At 43.7% G+C, this 18210-nt stretch overlaps 1 protein-coding gene across 1 annotated transcript in view; it reads right to left on the bottom strand.

Moving 5' to 3' along the window:
• Positions 1–10780, bottom strand: part of LOC124075850 (O-acyltransferase like protein-like) — a 52184-nt gene extending 41404 nt beyond the window's left edge. Inside the window, exon 1 of the mRNA XM_058571369.1 lies at positions 10567–10780. Within this exon, the coding sequence (XP_058427352.1) occupies positions 10567–10714 (148 nt within the window). The 5' untranslated portion in view covers positions 10715–10780. The remainder of the gene's footprint in view (positions 1–10566) is intronic.
• Positions 10781–18210: the final 7430 nt, after the last annotated feature.

Raw genomic sequence — 18210 nt, 5'->3', positions numbered from 1 at the left:
ATGCTATTTTGAAAACCTCCTGGCCATTATTGGGCCAAAAAAAAAAAAAAATCCCCTTGGCCATTTGTAGCCAGCAGTCATTTTTTAGGCTAAAACTGAATAAAAATGATGAACCATGTCCTTCCCCTCTTTTATTTTTTATTTTATCTTTGTGTGTGTGTGTGTGTGTGTGTTTTGTGTACCAGGGATTGAGCCCAGGGGCACTTAACCACCGAGCCACATCCTCAGCCCTTTTTATTTTTTATTTTGAGACAGGGTGTTTTAGTCACTTTTTTTGCTGCTGTAACTGAGAAACCCGACCAGAACAGCTGTATAGGAGGAAAAGTTTATTTAGGGGCTCACGGTTTCAGAGGTCTCAATCCATAGACAGCAGACTCCATTCTCCAGGGCTCCAGGTGAGACTGAACATCATGGCGGAGAGTATGGCGGAGGGAAGCGGCTCACATGATGATCAGGAAACAGAGATAGACTCCATCTCCAGATACAAAATATATACCCCATAGTCACGCCTCCAATGAACCACTTCCTCCAGCCATAACCTGTCTCCTGTTACCACTCGGTTAATCCCATGGGGATTAATTCACTGATTAGGGTAAGGCTATAACCCAATTATTTCTCCCTCCCCCTCATGGTGACACGAGGTTTACTGTTTCCCAAGATTTGGACGGAGTAAAACAAGGAACAAACCAAATATGGCCACCATCCACCCACCAGTGCCCCGCTGAGAGGCTGTGGAGTGGACACTGCCATTGAGACTGTTTGGTCCTGACGGGTCCAAAGGCCAGGCTTTTGTCCTTCCTCTCCATCTCATGAGCTGCCCCACAGCCTGCCAATAGCTGCTCTTTATGTTGAAGTTTACCAGAGTTGGTACCTGGAGTTTAACCCAAGATTCCTTCCTAACTGATGTGCCCAGTGACCAGAAGTTCAATGTCTTAGAATCTGCCCAGGGAAATATGTGAGCACGCATTGCAAGATGCTTGTGGTGATAATGCTTGTAATGGCCATAAAAATAGGATTCAGAACAGTAGATTGAACCAAGTGAAAGCACCATCTTATAGGACAAAACTAGCTTAGTGTTGGCAGTTTCAAATAGTTCTCCCACTCAGGAAATAATTCAATGAGCAGTAGGACTTTCGTGTTTCACAATACCATGCAAAAACAACAACAAAAAAAATAGATAAACATATTATTATGTGGGGGAAAAGATAGTTCAAGAACATCTGCAATCCTGGCTACTCAGAAGTCTGAGACAGAAGGATCACAAGTTCAAGGCTAGCCTCTGCAACTTAGTGAGGCCCTAAGAAACTTAGCAAGACCCTGTCTCAAAATGAAAAATAAAAAGGACTGGGGTGTAACTCAGTGATAGAGCACCTGTGGGCTCAATCCCCAGTATAGGGAAAAAAAAGAAAAAGACAAACTATAAATATACTAAACAAACTCATCTTTCTATTAGATGTATATATTTTTAAAAAAAAAAAAGCAAGAAGAAGGTTCTTGGAAGTTCTAGAAAAACATACACCATTGTAACACTTTGTTATCCAGGAAGGGGTCTGGTATTTGAATGACAGAATTAAAAAACAAACAAACAAAAAACACCTTGGGCTTTGTATTGTTTAGATTCCTTTACAGTGTGGGTAGATTCATTTATTACTTATATGTCATAAAATATAAATGCAATTTCAAATTAGTTCATTTTTTTAAACTTCAATCGCTCCCCATTGTCTAGAGCGGGGCTTGGTAGAGCACACCCCACCTTTTGTCAGTAGGCTCTGTGGCACACAGCCACAGTCATTTGTTTTCCTATCTTCAGGGCTTTTGTATTCACACGGACAGAACAGCAGGCTTAAGTAGTTGCCCCAGAGGATATCTGGCCCACAGAACTGAAAATCTTTACTATTTGATCCTTTAGAGAAAATTTTTCAACTTCTTATTTAGAGCTGTGATTCTCAATCCTGGGACGTTTTTTTTTTTTAATACTAGTGCCCTGGCTCTATCTTTGCAAAGGATGCAATGTGGGCTCGGGCATTGATGTTTTTCAGTTCCCCAGGTGATTTCCAAGAGCAGCCAGGCCTGCCTACTCTGACCTGTAGGATGAACTCTGAATTCCCAAGACCAAGCGCTTCCTCGGCTCCATGGTAAGGACGCACCAGGCTGCCACTTGTCTTTCTGCCTGGGTTATCCCGCCTTCTCCTCTACTGGCACATGGTGAATCATCCTTATTCCGTCTCACCCAGGAAATACTCCAGACTCTTGCTCAATGCATCACACCGTAAGGTATGTCACTGTGTACCTGTCCCCCAAGAAGGCAGGGTCACACCATGTCTTAGTTAATGCATAGCTCAGAGAAGGAGCCCAGTGAACACTTGCTGAACTGAATTAATAATTGAATTGGTAAAGTTGGCTCAAATGCCCCAAATCCAACTGGGCACACTTATATTCCCAGCTGTTCTGGGGGCTGAGGCCAGAGTATCACAAGTTCAAGGCCAACCTAAGCAATTTAGCCAGACCCTGTCTCAAAATAAAATTTTACAAGTCTGGGTATGTAAATCAGAAGTACAGCACATATTTACCATGTGAGATGCCCTGGGTTCCATTCCCAGTACTGGAAAAAAAAAATCCAAAATCCAGCTTCACTGTCCCATAAAACAAAACAAACAAAATGATCATTGGATGCATTTATTAGAAATAGACGAATGATTTTCTAGGTACCTTCTCCATCACTGATGGGGTACCCCACACTCTTCACCTAGAGTTTAAGGGTCTGGAACTGTAAGGGTTGAGGGGACAGAAACAAGAGAAGTGCCAACACTGAGCATGCCTTCCCCTGGGGTAAACTCTCGAGGGTGCTTATAGAGGGTACCCAATTCCTCATCTGAGAACAGTAAATTTTAGTTTTTTCTTCCACTTGGCATTTTGCTTTGCAAACTGGTTGCACTTGTGGTTTTTTAGCTCAGTGTGTTTTGTGTGCTATACAAAATCTCAAATTTCAATTACTTCTTTCCTGATGATGAACTCAAATGGACAAGTCGCCCTTTTCCAGCCTCATCCCTAATTAGTTTCTGTCAAGAACCTAAGAGATAACCAGGGCAAGGCCACCATCTAAATCAAAATGCACTGTGTCATCGGGGGAGGGAGGAACAGAAAAAACTAATGATTAATCACACCTGCTACTTCAGATCACATGGTAGTTATTCCAGATTTTCATTTTCAAAAGATTAAAAAAACAACTTGTTTCAATTCTGTAGGCCTAATTGGCAGACGAATCTTTCTCATAAGGTGGCAATGATATGTGGATATTAAAACACGCAGCCAATGTGTTTTTGGCTGGATTTGAATGGCAGAAAGGAAGACCTGGGCCGACTGACTTAAATTTTAAAATGTGATGGGATCTGGGTGTGTGGCTCAGTGCTAGAGTGCTTGGCTAGCATGCACATGGCCTTGGGTTTCATCCCCTACACCACAAAAAAAATCAATAAATAAAATGTGACACATTTACACAATGAAGTTAAAGGCAATAGAAGCTTCTGGAATGCTAAGCCACAAATAAATCCCAAAAGAAATAATCACCTTCAGCATTAACAGCAAATATTTATTAAGCATCTAACAGATTTTTTTTCACTACAATGAAGATTTTTTTAAAAAACTAGAATGCATACTTGTTGCCCTATAGTTGATGATACAGGGCAAACACACATAAAATGCTGACCATCCTGTGCTGGGAATTTCCTTGTGGTGAGAAAGAGATCTGCACATGCTATCAATTTCATGTCCAATTCCCAAGTCAGGCTCTTTGCAAACACTCCCTTTGTGTCTGGTCAATGATTAATCTTAGACCTGCAGAAAAGAACAGCATGTATTTTCATTTCCTGTAGCTACTATAACAAATTACCACAAGCCTAATGGCTTAAAACAACAAAAATTTATTTTCTCACAGATCTAAAAAGCCAGAAGTCTAAAATCTCTATCACTGTGACAAAATCAAGGTGTTAACAGGGCTGCTCTCCTTCTGGAGGCTCAAAGGGAGAATTTATTCATTGCTTCTTTCAACTTCTGGTGACTGCCAGCCTCCCTTGGCTTGCAGCCACATCAGTCTCTGCCTCTGTGGCCACATCAACTTTGTGTGTGTGTCTGTGTCACATCTCCTTATGCCTCCCTCTCTTAGAATACATGTGGTTATGTATATGACCCAACTGAATAATCTAGCACAATCTCCCCATTTTAAGATCCTTAACTTTATTTGGGGGTTGGGGTACCAGAGATTGATCTCAGGGGCACTCAACCACTGAGCCACATCCCCAGCCCTATTTTGTATATTATTTAGAGACAGGGTCTCACCGAGTTGCTTAGCACCTCAGTGTTGCTGAGGCTGGCTTTGAACTCGTGATCCTCCTGTCTCAGCTTCCCATACTGCTGCAATTACAGACATGTGCCAGCGTGCCCAGTGGTCCTTAACTTAATCACATTTATAAACACCCTGTTTTCATATCAAGTAAAATTTGTAGATTCCCCAAATTAGGATGTAGATAGCTTTGGGGAGAGGGCGTGTTACAGCCTGCCACAGCAAGGATATCTGATATCCAGCAAACCCAGAAGTTCCATGGAGCCCACTATGTCACCCTCGCTCTAATGGATTTTCTGATTTCTGCATCTTTTCTGTTCCAAACTCCAGCACCGGCAGAGGGACTGGCACTGAGTAAAATACCTTCCAGATTGCAAGCTGGGTGGGAGAAGAGGCAACATCCAAAGACTAGAAAACCAAATAACCCATTCCTCCTCTCCTGATGATGAAGAGCAATGGCTGGGGTGGAGTTCTGGTGCCCACCTACGAAGTGTCCACTTACCGACCACCTCCCCTGACATGGTAGTCTCATTATCCCTTTCAGCACCAATGATGAAGGACACAGATGAGGCATAAAATAATCTCTCCAGGAGATCAACTGTGAAGCCCGAGGAAGCCAGCCATGGGCATAGGAAGCGAGGCATCCTGGCCACAGGGACTTCGTATAGGAACCAGGGAGGAAAAGGGTTAAGAAAAAGTGAGAGCAAAAGTAGCCACTTGGGGAAGATTTTGAGGATGTTAAGAGATGAGAGAAAACAGGAAATGAACAGCCCTGCAGGCTGCTTAGGAACCAGTAGGATCCCTTCCTCCATCACTCTGTCCAGAGGGAGAAAGTCCAGGAAAATGCAGAAGTCCCCGGAAGCCAGGGCCCAGTGCAGAGCAGACTTAGAATTCCATGTGAGCAGCTCCTCCAAAAGCCTCAGCCGCAGACAGTGTCAGGAGCGGTCAGCCTGGATTTGATAAACGGCTTCCCACGGGTCAGCGGCATCTCAGGGAAGAGGAGGCCCAGGCCCTACCCACGATGGATTGGCTTGTTTCTTTTTTTCCATCCCAGTTGATAAATGTGAGCTTTTAATTCTAGAGAGGGCGTTTGACAAGCCGCAGTGAGCTGCATTCATTTCTGTATTCATTTTCTAGAGTTGACCTAACAGATCTCCAAACAGACCGGCGGCTTAGACAAGGGGAATGGATTCTCCTGTGGCTGCGGAGACAAGAAGTCTGAGATCACACGCTGGCAGGCTTGGCTCCGTCTGGAGGCTCCGAGGGAGAGTCTGTCCTGTGCTCTCTCCTGGCTCCCGGGGTGGCCAGCCTTCCCTGGCGTTCCTGTGCTTCCAGCTGCAGCGCTCCCGTCTACGCCTCCACCGCTGCAGGGCGTCTCCCTGTGGGTGTCTGTGTCTGAACCGTCCTTTTTTAAGGAGGCCAAGCGTTGGGGGCCCACCCTCACCCAGTATCACCTCATCTTGACTGCCTGCAAAATCTTGACCCCTCTCTCCAAGGAACCAGAGAGTTAAGGCATCACCATATCTTTTTGGTGACAAAATTCTGACCTCAACACTCTCCAAGTGGGTGGTTTTATAAACTGTACTGACATAAAGGACGTGTGGCATGTATTAGTTTGCTAGCATTGCCAAAACAAAATGACTCAGACTGGGTGCTTTAACAAATAAGAATTCACTGTCTCACAGTTCTGCAGCCTGTTGTGTCCAAGACCTGGCTGTTGGTAGAGTTGGTCTCTTCCAAGGCCTCTCTCGGGGATGCCAGATGGCTGCTTTCATGCTGTGTCCTCAAGCCGGCTCTCCTCTAAGCATGTCTGTCCTAATCCCTCCTTTCTACAAGGGCACCTGTTGTTGGATGGAGACGTTCTAGTCGTCTCATGGTTGTCTCATTATCTCTTTGAGCACCAATCTCCACATACAGTCACGAGCTGACTTCCTGAGGTTAGGATCTCAACACACGAATATGGGGGAACACAACACATAACAAACACAAATGACAAGTAATAGTGAAATCCACAATATTTCTTAGTATAATTCCACATATAGCCAATTGATCTTCATAGAATCCTTGACTGACTCTTTTTTTCCCCCTCCAAACTCTTGCATCCACAGCCAATCTATGGTTTTCGTTGGCCAAAAAGGATTATCCTGACATGAATATTGGTTGGTATTTCTGTTCATCTTAGTGAGTCATATGAACGTGAAATAAGAAAGCTGTGTGTCAAAACTGCACTCATGAGCTGGGGTTGTGGCTCAAGCAGTAGCACACTCGCCTGGCATGCGCGGGGCGCTGAGTTCGATCCTCAGCACCACATTAAAAAAATAAAATAAAATAAAGATGTTGTGTCCGCCAAAAACTAAAAAATAAATTTAAAAAAAAAATGCACTCATGTGTCCGAGATGTGCTGAATTAGATGATGGGCTGAGTGTTAAAGAATATTGCCTCACCTTTCTGTGATGTTGATGGGAGGGCTCAATGCTCTACACATCTTTAAGTCAATCTGCCTTCCTAACCATGCCTCCATCAATTTCTTAAATGGAGACAATCAATGAAACAAGAAAGTAAACTCTAACTTGTAGCACTTACTGACCTCTATGGTGAAGATACTTCCTCCATGACTGATTCTACCTCCCAACACGATGTCCTGACCGTGGAGACAGAAGGCCATGAGCAGCAGTGTAGCAGCAATTCCCACCATTCAGACACAAGCAATGTGAGTACCTTCAAAAGAACTGATGACAGAGGGCTGGGGATGTGGCCCAGAGGTACAGCACTTGCGCAGCATGAGTGAGGCCCTGGGTTCCATCCCCAGCTCCCCCCTCCACTCACACACACACATAATAATAAAATGTAGTCCAATAACCAGAGAGTGATGGACATTGATCACTTTTTACTTTTGTTCTGAACAACTTAATTGTGAATTCACATGATTTAACCCTTAAAAACAACGGTTCAACAACCAGCTTGACCATTTAGCAGTTGACTCTGGCAAGCCAGCCAGATGGGCTGTCGCATACTGCTGGACCTAGAAGTTGAAAGTTTTTAAAAGCTGCTATAGATTTCCAGAATGAGGGACACACCGCCCAGCCATTTCACAGGTGAGGAAACTCGTGGAGCAAACTGACAGGACTTGGGTGCAGTCACAGCTTAGCACAGTTCATAGGACTTGAGGGCGCCACCTCCAGTCACTAAAGCTTGATTCATTTACAAGAAACAATGGGAAAAGGGACCAAGTACCTTGGGAAAGTTCTAGAGGTCAGATAGAGAAAAGGAATGAGGAAGAAGGCCGGTCAGCAAGGCAGGGCGTCCCAGAGGGCACAGTCCCTGGCGTGGAAAGAGGTGAAGGTCAAGAAAAAGGAGGCAGCTAACACTACACTGGTCAGAGAGAAAGACAACTGAGAAGTCGGTCAGCAGGGAGGACGCCAGGGTTCTTGAGCTTGTGAGACTCTGGCCTCAGCCTCCAGAATAGCTGGAAATACAAGGGTGCCCAGTTGGATTTGGGGCATTTGAACCAACTTTATCAAAGATGCAGTTTCTATATGTGATAAGACATTTCTGTGGATTATGGAGTTTAAAACAACAAAGTCAAAGAGGAAGACAACTGAGAACTAAAGAGACCAGAACGTTCTCTCAAGGGCTCAACAGTAAACAGATATTAAATAAGACCACCAGATCCCATGGAGCACACAAGAGTATTTGGGGCATTTCTTTCCCATTTAAGATGGTAAACCTGTGTCTGCTAAAAAGCAAATGGGAGGCGTAGTGGAAAGGAAGACACACAGCCTCGTTTTAGAGATGTAGGATGAGTCTTCTGTCTACCCCTGAGACCATCCTCTCTGCTCAGACTGAGTCTCTAGACTTCAGTCTTCTGCTCTAGAGCAGCCACGACTCCAGTTGCCCTCTGCAAGACCAAACATCCCTGCATGTAGTCCACGGGCCTTTTTTCCACCGTACTCCTCAGCACCCACTCGTTACCCAGAATCAACACCAGTTACCATCTCTGCACCACTGGGAATGATGTTTTAAATGTAATTATGCGATATTTAATACATTTAGTGGGTGGGGTTGTGGTTCAGTGGTAGAGCGTGTACTTTGCACGTGTGAGGGAGGCACTGGGTTTGAGCCTCAGCACCACATAAAAAAAATAAATAAAATAAAGATATTGTGTTTAGAAAATTTTTAAAAATATTTAAAAGGCATAAAAAAACCCAGACATCTATATTCTTATCATTTATCTTAAAACAAAACTTGACTACTCATTTGAAATCTCATATGCGCCCCATGTATCTCCACCCTTACCACCCCTCCAGACCTGCCTCGGGACTGAATTTGGAAGTTGGTCTCATGTTTTCCTTAACATTTATACTACGGACACCCAGCCACACAGAGCCTTCATTTGCATTAGTTTAAACTTATATACTGTATATAATCTTCTGCAACTTGTTTTCTTCCTTCTTGATGTTATTTCTGTGTATCTGTGGGCTGATACATATACCTCTCATCCCTTTTTGCTGCTGGATCTTTTGTTTTTGGTTATTTCAGGCAAGGATGGAAAGTAGGCTCTGAATCGGGGGCTCCGGAATCTGACGACTGTGGGCTGTCATAATGTGGGCTCAAGGCCTGTCTCTACCCCTTGCTTCAAGTCAGATTGTTGACATCTCTGTGGCTTGGTTTCCTCATTTATAAGTCAATGCTAATAATTCTCTCCCCCTCCTTAAGGGGGGTTTTGGGGACTAAAAGGGGCAACTGCACAGGGAGCAGAAGGGGGTCTGCTCCGTCCAAGTGCTCACTAACTAGTTCTCTTCCCTCCACATGCCTGTCAGGAAAACCATGCTGAGAACCAAGGTCAGAAACACACGCTGTGCTCAAAAAATATCAGGCAAAATGTCAGAGCGACGATGCCAAGTATTTTCTGGTACATTAGAATGAAAATCGGTTAAAACAACTATAGATAGATGTGTTCATCTATTAGCATAAATTAACAGTCACCTAGGCTACTGATGTTTGTCATTCAATTCTCTCGACCACTTATCTTGGGCAATTTTTTTAACTAAAAAAAAAAATAGTTTTCACATATCAGGCTCCCACAGATGGAACATGGTTGGTGTATGAGGAGCGTAACTTGTGACTGTGACTAATGATGACAATATGTGCCACCACCTCGTCACCAGAAATCTGAGCCAGCCATCGCACCTTCTGGGTTCTCTTGGCTGGCTTATTTGGCCGGTGTTTGTCACAATGTTCCCTATCAATATCACCAAGTGTTGTAGCAAAACATGATCAATTCCAAAATGAGACTTGAAGAATGGCTACTGGACTTAATTGGGTTTATATTTTATCACCATTTCATTGGATACCAGGACATCTGAACACTATAGAATAGCAACTGTTTCAAATCATGTGTGATTTTGAGTTACCCTACATTCTATCAAAATGCTTTTCCTTATGATATATATTATGCTACTAAGTGGTTTTCAATACAAAATAAACTAGTTGTGAATTCTCCATGGAAGTGGAAATTGCTATGTTGGTTTATCTGGCTCTAGAAAGAGGGAGTTTTTACATTTTTCTTTGTTAGTGGTTTTCATCAGCCACAGGGAATCTTGCTCCTGGGACAGAGTTTTATCCCACTAAAAATGAATCCAATTTCCTGACCCTTTAGCTGCAAGAATAACTTTGGGAAACATACACAGAAAAAAGAAAAACCAAAACACAAATTGTAGCTGCTCGAAGTCCATACATATCACATGCAAAGAGGCCGGGCTATAAATTCACTTCTGGCCCAAGGTCAGCGCATATTTCAACACACTCATTAGAATCTAGTATCAAGGGCATACATAATGAACAAGAACTTTTTCCCTAAATAACAAAGCAACTCATTATCTACAGCAGACTAAACATCTAGAAAAAGAAATAAACCAAGCTATGCCTTGGGACAGTAAAATGTTATCAACTTCAATAATAGTAATCAGTACCACAGTTTATAAGCAATTCTCTTCTCATTTGAAGTTGGTTCTCCTGAGAGTTCTCTGATGAGACAGGCAACCGAGCTTTCTGCAATAAAGTCTCCTCCCTCTTTGATTCCTGGTGCCATTTGTAAGCTAAGCCTCTCTCACTTCTTTATTTGGTCCTGTGTTTTTCATTCTTACGAGTTTGTTTACCATCCTTCTAGCACAAACCTCAGACTGCCCTGCGTCCACCTCCCCAATGGTCCAGGGAAGCCTACTTACTTCTCAGAGCGTATTCTTTGGGCTTCACTGAATTCAAATCAAAAAGGAATTCATCAGTATCTTGCATGCACTTGAGAGAAATGTTTCTTGCAGAAAAAACAAATGATAATTGAAAAGAGAGCAGGCAAAATAGTAAAGTTGAAGCCATTATGATCTCTCAACCCGTCAGAATAAACCTTCCTTCTTAGACAAAGAGCCTTATATTTAGGAAGCACTTCTCTACGATGTGTTGGGGGTAAATGTGACATTGCTCGCTCCTTAACAAGCAAAGAGACAAACCCGTCTCTTCAGCCACCTGCAGAGATGAACAAACCATGGAAACCAATTTATATACAACTTGTTATTGTTGAGTGAAATAACTGCTACGCACATGGGCACCGCCGACCACCTGGCTTCCTTTAGTTATGCAGATTAACCTTTCCAGCTAACGTGGATAAGGCTTGATTTTCTCCAGTTAGATGATGTGGTGTATCTCTCTGGGTTTAAAAATATACCAATGACGTTAAGTGGCAATATTTGGGTTTTGCCCAGGAACGATGATTAAATCCAACCTATGACATGTTTGGACAGATGATAAGCAGAGAAGGGCTTTTCTGTGATCCGGATAGATCATGCATCTGTTGATGGCTCTGCTGGACTTTGAAAGTGGTGTCAGCCCTGGAGTGACGCACTCCCCCACAGGAAGGAGAAGCGATCGCAATAGGACAGATGGACACACATCCACACAAGCAGATTTAGAGCACACATCCTGGGAAGGAAGTGTTGCTGACGAAAGACGGGGTACCTGTGTCCACCAGCTTCAAGGAAACATAGAAAGTGTCAATTGGGATTTCTCTTGATGTAAATATTCGTTCCAGAAAGGCTTTCTTTAAATAGCAACCTCTAGATCTCCATTTAAAAGGTGACGCAATGTCTGGGAATCTTGTTGACAGTGCTGGTTATACATCTGCTCATGGGGGCGGTTGCGACTTGGTGCCACTTCCTGCTGCCTGTGGGTTTCAGAGCGTCTTCCAGCATCCCAAGCCACTGCCTCTCTCCTGGCATGTGCTCTGCCTCTCCTCTTGGTTCTTGTTCCTACTACGCTCCTGTCCAGCATTCCCTTCTCTGTCTATCCTCATCTGGAGCCGTATCATCCATTCCTATTTATTCTCAGTAGGCGTTGACTCCTCTGGCACATCCTCCCTGCAGGGAACAGGCAGGGGAACAGCCTGGCTGAGAACTCCTGGCTTAAGTACTGCCTGGCTGAGTACTCCTGGCTTAAGTACTGCCTGGCTGAGTACTCCTGGCTTAAGTACTGCCTGGCTGAGTACTCCTGGCTTAAGTACTGCCTGGCTTGAGTACTCCTTTATGTGCTCACATTGGAGGCATCTTCCGACTGGAAGCTCCAGGAGGGCAGACACCATCCTCCTTTTATTTTCCTGGACTTCTTTCAGAGGCAATTCATGCCATGATTAAAAGTCAAACTTGTCACTACCCATGTGACCTCTGCAATTAGGCTGTCTCATTGACCTCATCTGGGAAATGAGAATAATGATAGTCTCTACATCCTGAAACCATGAGATTTAAATAACATTTTTAAACTCCTAAGAATACTTGACCCACCAAATACTCAAGAAATATTAGCTGTAGTTTTTATATTCTAAATGTCTACTATTTTTTGCATCTGGCTATGTATTTACATCAGACATCTAGAAAATGTACACTCAAGGGGACCTTGAAGTCATAGACCTGTCATAGATCCTTAATGAACAGCAGCTATTGCAATGATGTGTTACTTTTTGTTATCAGGCTAAATTTAAAACAAACATTCAAATACCACAGGCTCAGATTGTTAAGGCCTTGTTGGGTGGGTAGTTTTCTGAAAAACAAACAAACAAACAAAACCAGATCATTAGATCCAAGTTGTAAAGGTGAGAGTTTCAAAACATTAGAAAAGAACTTTCTAGCCATCAAAATAAGAAGCCAGGCATGGTGGCAAATGCTTGTAGTCATAGACACTTGGGAGGCTGAGGCAGGTAGATCCCCTGTGCTCACCAACTCAAGACCAAGCCTGGGCAGCATGTGAAACCCTGTCTCAAATAAATAAATAAAACCCTCGAAGATGAAGGGGGGTTTTTCAAATGCAGCAGAAGGCTCCAACCTTGGAGGGTTTCTGTTACTGGCTGAACACTGGACTAGTGTGTTAAGAGAAGAGATTCAAGGACTGAATGATCCTTGTGGAAGGGAGGTCTTCCATGACTGAAATCCTCTGTGTTCCCTTCAGGAGTATCTCCTGCTATATTGGTCCATCGGTTGGAGAACGTTGTCAAAATGAAGTAGAATATTTCAGTGCAAAAAGCAAGATAGCATCCAGCCCAGAACTATACCCCAAACAGCAACTTGTGTTGAACAGGGAACCTGGCGAGAAGGGGAAGCTCTGGGAATGAGATGGAGCAAATTATGCGGTGTGCCTGCACAACTATGTCACAATAAACTCCACGATTATGAATAATTACGATGCAATAATCAAAACATAATGAAAAAAAAAGAAAGAAAAGGAACCTAATTTGACCACAAACCAGGGTTTATGTTTTGGCTCTTAGAATCTGGTTCAGTTTCACTGGCTTAAAGTCATTAATGAGCCTACCACGCAAGGGTTTTGTTTATTAATTTGGAGCTCATAACACAAAAACATTAGACTCTTGTCGTGAACGAATGTGTCACCATTAGAGTTCCTTACTAAGCCCTCTTCCTATCTTAAAAAATGTGTGGAAGAAGGGAATTGGAAAAACTAGAAGCTTACATAATTTGCATGTTTATGAATCAGAAAAATTTCAATCTGGATTTACTTACAAGACAGTTGCTGACATAGAGTCATTAAAAATAAGAATGATATTGCTTTTAGGATTCAGTGTTAAATACCCCATCTTTTGTCAAATAGGGGAAAAAATATGAGCACAACTCACAAGCACAGATTAATCATTAGCAGTTCAAACCACTTAAAATGGTTTTAAGACATCACCTAGATAAAAGGGAAAAAGAAAATTTTGCTTTGGGGTAATTAATAGTTCAAGACCCTTCTAATGTTTGCCCCTCACCAAGAAATAAAATTATGACTGGTCAAGGTTCAAGAATACGCAGTCATTTTACCAAGATATGCTAGGCCTCTGTTTTATGCAGGGCAGTGTACTGAAGGAAAACAGGACAGGAAGATAAATAATGCCTTCCTTCCCTGAAAGCAGCCTTTATCATGTCCTGAAGCAGAAGCCACCAGCTGGCCCATGCTGTTGTGAACACCAGTCGCTTAATTCAGGGGACCGGCTATGGAAAGGCCTGAAGCCTCTATCATTTGGCAGTGAGTTTGAGAAAACAAGGATCTGTCTTTGCTGACAAGAATCAAGATCATCTTGATGGAAAAAAATGTAATATCTGCTGTTCTCAGGCTGCAGAATGAAAAATGCCTCTTGCACTGAGAAGAAATGGCGACTGCAGATTAGGAAGCAAGCAGAGTTCATGGAAAAGCTTAGAACATTCATCCAGAGGATGGCAGGCAGCAAACAGGCATATAACACCAGGCAGGGCTGAGGGCCGGGAAGAGCCCCGGGGAGCAGGTGCGTGCTGCTGGCCCGTGGATCATCTGGACAAAGGAACTGGAAATGGTTTTCTGAGCAGGAAGCTTCTGAGCCGACCAGAAAGAAATGAAACAGGCCACATGGGAATAACTGGAGGAAGAGGCCACCAGAAAAAGGAGCGGTGAGGGCCAAGGTCCTGAGATGGGAATGTGAACAGTACATGGGAACAGAAAAGAGGGGGAGGTGACAGGATGTGGCCGAGGCAGATCTGGGATTAGGTCCCACGGCTACTGAAAAGCACACATTTATGTTGGCAAATCTCTTCTAAAATAGCTGACACGGGCATGTCTGCATGGTGGCTTATTCAGAGGGCAGCAAGGCTCTCAGCTTCATGCTGTCCCACCTTGGCGTGGGCACTCCATGCATTCTAGATGGCTCAGAAGCTCCTTTAAGGCAGCCTAGCTTTCCTCACTGTGATCAAACAGGTGCAATTCACTCGTCACCACGGTGCTACCATCATGCTGTCACCATGTCACCAGAAGGAACATGTTCAACTGTCTCTGCTTCTCTTTTTTCCCCATATTAAAATATATGTATATATTTTTTTAATATATTATCATAGTCATAGATGGACACAATACCTTTGTTTTACTTGTTTATTTTTATGTGGTGCCAGGGATCAAACCCAGTGCCTCCCACACGCTAGGCAAGCCTTCTACCACTGAGCCACAACCCTGGTCTCTTCCCCACGTTTTTATTAGTGCATTGCAGTTGTACAGAATGGTGGGATTTGTTCTTACATATTCACACATGCACACGATATCACAATATAGTTTGGCCAATATCATTCCCAGTGTTCCCCCTTCCTCCCTCCCCCAGAGTCCCTTTCCTCTATTTCATTGCTCTTCCCTTGATTTCCATGAGACCTGCCCCCCCCCCACTTTTTCTTCCTTTTCCCTCTCTAACTCTCACATGTAGGTCTCTGCTTCTTTGTGCCACCTACTCCAGAGTCAAGTCAGGAGCATGGTTTTGGTTAAGGGTTGGTCTTCATCCCAGGCCAGAGGTTAGGCTGCCAGGGCTCAGGCATGTGACCTTCTGGCCTCCACAGCAGGAGGTTAGATGGGTCTTTGGCCATGATTCATACAACAGCAGATCCCCCAGCACTGGAAGGGGAAGTTCAGGTGCTCAACTGGCAAAACCAAGATGAATATTGAGTCCCCTGCTTACAAAGACACCTTACAGCCTCCACACCATGGCAGCAGAGGCAGTTGCTTCCGATTGACTCAGCCTCAGCCTCCTCTCCCATCAGCAAATCTGCGCCTTACTTGTCCATTTTCACAAGTGACGTCTATTCTCCAGAAATAACTAGTCCAGTTAAGCCTGACTCGACCCAAAAATCAGAAAATTACTTGTGGGTAAAACCCTCAGTTTCTGCAGCTGAGTTGGAGGTGTGCTGTAGAGTGCTCTAATCCTAGTCTTTTTCTAACATGGTCTTGCAGACGTGGCCTTCCTTGTGTTCAGAAACAGATCTGCCGCGGAGTGTAATTTACAATTATAACTTTGAGAAAAAGCTTGGGGAGAAGCAGCCTGCCATAAAATAGCAAAGCGAATTGAATAATCAGCTCCCTTAAATACCATAGAACACTAGAAGTAGTGCTTTGTTGCGACTCAGAACTAACCTCACAAGTTGAATTTAGAAACTAGTAAAAACTATGTCCTGGGGAATGCTATTCTGTGTCCTTGATTAAAAATGCTCCCTGGGGATAGGGGCTAGGATGAACCTGGTGAGGGGACCAGGAAGAGAAGGAAAATGTCGACTCTCCCTAAGCACCCTTTTTGTTCAGACAGCCTACCTGGGAGGTGGCATGCACGTAGGTCTGCCATCCCCCCTTCCTGTCCCGCTGGTGCCCAGCATGCTGACCTCTATGGGCTATTACCGTGGCTTCCTTGTCCTCTTAGCTTTGGTCAGTGGGAAGTGCAGGCAGGAATATTTATGAGGAGACAGCTCCCTGGGCTTGTCACCGTGGCCCTGCGGTGGCTGTGCTCTGCCCTGGCCATGGCTGCTGTTGAACGGCCCGGATTCATAGCTCTCTCACGTCTACTTAGGGTTTTCAGACCTGAGGGTTACAACCCAAGCTTCTTTAAAGCGTGCTGTTTCCAGCTGGGACCCTAATTAAACAAAATCAAATGTGGGGCCCCCCTAGATCTACCCTTTCAAAGAAGGCAGCAAATATAAATAAGCAAATTCCCAGAAAAACAGGCTGATTATGAAGGTTTTTTTCATCTGAAAGTATTTTTTACTAAAATGTTCACCCAAATCCACCAGGATGGGAAAGTGGGACAATGAATGAGAAAAGAGAATCCTCAGGGGAAACTGGCAGTATGGTGACACACAACTAAACCATCAGGGTCACCACGGGTGAACTAATCACACAGAGACAGAGAAAGGCCTTTTTCTTTGGGTTCTGTGACAGCTCCTCTGACCCAGCTCTGACAAAGGAGGCAAGGCCGGCAAGAAAGAGAAAGAGCAGGCCTGAACCCGGTTTTATTGGGGAGAAGCCATTTAAATGAGGCAAGGGGTCAGGTTTCAGGGGGTTGAGTCTAGCTTCCTGATGTCTTGCAGGTCAGCGGGTTGACTGACATCTTGGAAGGCCACGCCCATCTCATGTGCTGTGTGATGATCAAAGGCAGAACCAGCGAACGGGACACCTACGTGCATGGTCCAGAAAGAGCTGGGTCGTCAGTCCAGTCTGCTTTGTGCGCTTGAGATGCTCACAGCTCACACACACAGCCCACAGCTGGCTCGCCCCATCTCCATATTCCCATCGCTCAAAGTTAGGGGGCGCTCATCTCCTATGTGGCAGCTCCCGACATGGCAATAAATGTGAAGAGAACACAATAGCCAAGTCTCAAATTCAGCCTCACACCCAAACCACGTTGACTGAGGCTGGACTGTTCAGAATGAGTGATTTGGGGGTAATGATGACTACAGGATTACAACTGGCTAGCCTCAAAACTTCTGGTAGCAGAGAGGCTCTTTGCAGAGATATAGGAATTTAGGGCTATTAATTTCCCTCTTTGTAGTACTTTTGCTGCATCCCATAATCTTGGTATGTTGTGTTTCTGTTTTCATTTGTTCCAAGACGTTTTTATCTCTTATTTTGAGTCATTTTTTTAGCAGCATGTTCAATTTCCATATGCTTGAAAAATTTCCAAGATTTCTATTATTACTAGTTTCATATCCATTGTGGTCAGAAAAGACATTGATATAATTTCAATACTATTAAATTTGTTCAGATCTGTTTTGTGGTCTAAACTAATGATCGATTCTGGAGAAATTTCCTGTGTACTTAAAAACCATGTTTATTCTGATGGTCGTGTTGCTCATCTCAAAATGAAAAAGGGGCTGAGTATGCAACTCAGTGGTGAGCACTTGCCTAGCACATGTGAAGCCCTCAGTTCAATCCCCATTCTCTCTCTCTCTCTCTCTCTCTCACACACACACACACACACACACACACACACACACACAATTATACAATGATAAAGGAGTCAGTTCATCAAGAGGTTATACCAATTGTAAATATATATGCACCAACATCTAAATATATAAAGAAAATATTAATAGATTTGGAGAGAAAGATAAACTAATACTGAAATAGTAGAGGACTTTAACACTCCACTTTCAACAATGAATACAGCCAACAGGAAATGAATAAAGAAACATTGGACTTTAACTACACTTCATTTTTTATTTTTACTTGGGATTGAACCCAGAGGTGCTTTACCACCAGTTACATCATTGGCTAATTTTTTTTGGCAGGGGGCATGAGTACTGAGGATTGAACTCAGCCACTAAGCCACATCCCCAGCCCTATTTTGTATTTTATTTAGAGACAGGGTCTCACTGAGTTGCTTAGCGCCTCACTTTCCCTGAGGCTGGCATTGAACCAGCAATCCTCCTGCCTCAGCCTCCCGAGCTGTTGGGATTATAGGCATGCACCACTGTACCCAGCATTAGCTAAATTTTTAATTGAAAAACACTTTAAACAGTTCTTGCCAAATCACCCAGGTTGTCCTCAAACTTGTATTC

The sequence above is a fragment of the Marmota monax genome, unplaced genomic scaffold (genome assembly GCF_021218885.2).
Source record: "Marmota monax isolate L192 unplaced genomic scaffold, Marmota_monax_Labrador192_F-V1.1 WCK01_AAM20220418_F8-fsc00088, whole genome shotgun sequence".
Taxonomy (NCBI): Eukaryota; Metazoa; Chordata; class Mammalia; order Rodentia; family Sciuridae; genus Marmota; species Marmota monax.
Note: the sequence above shows the minus strand (reverse complement) of the source record. Positions and strands in the feature narration are given on the sequence as shown.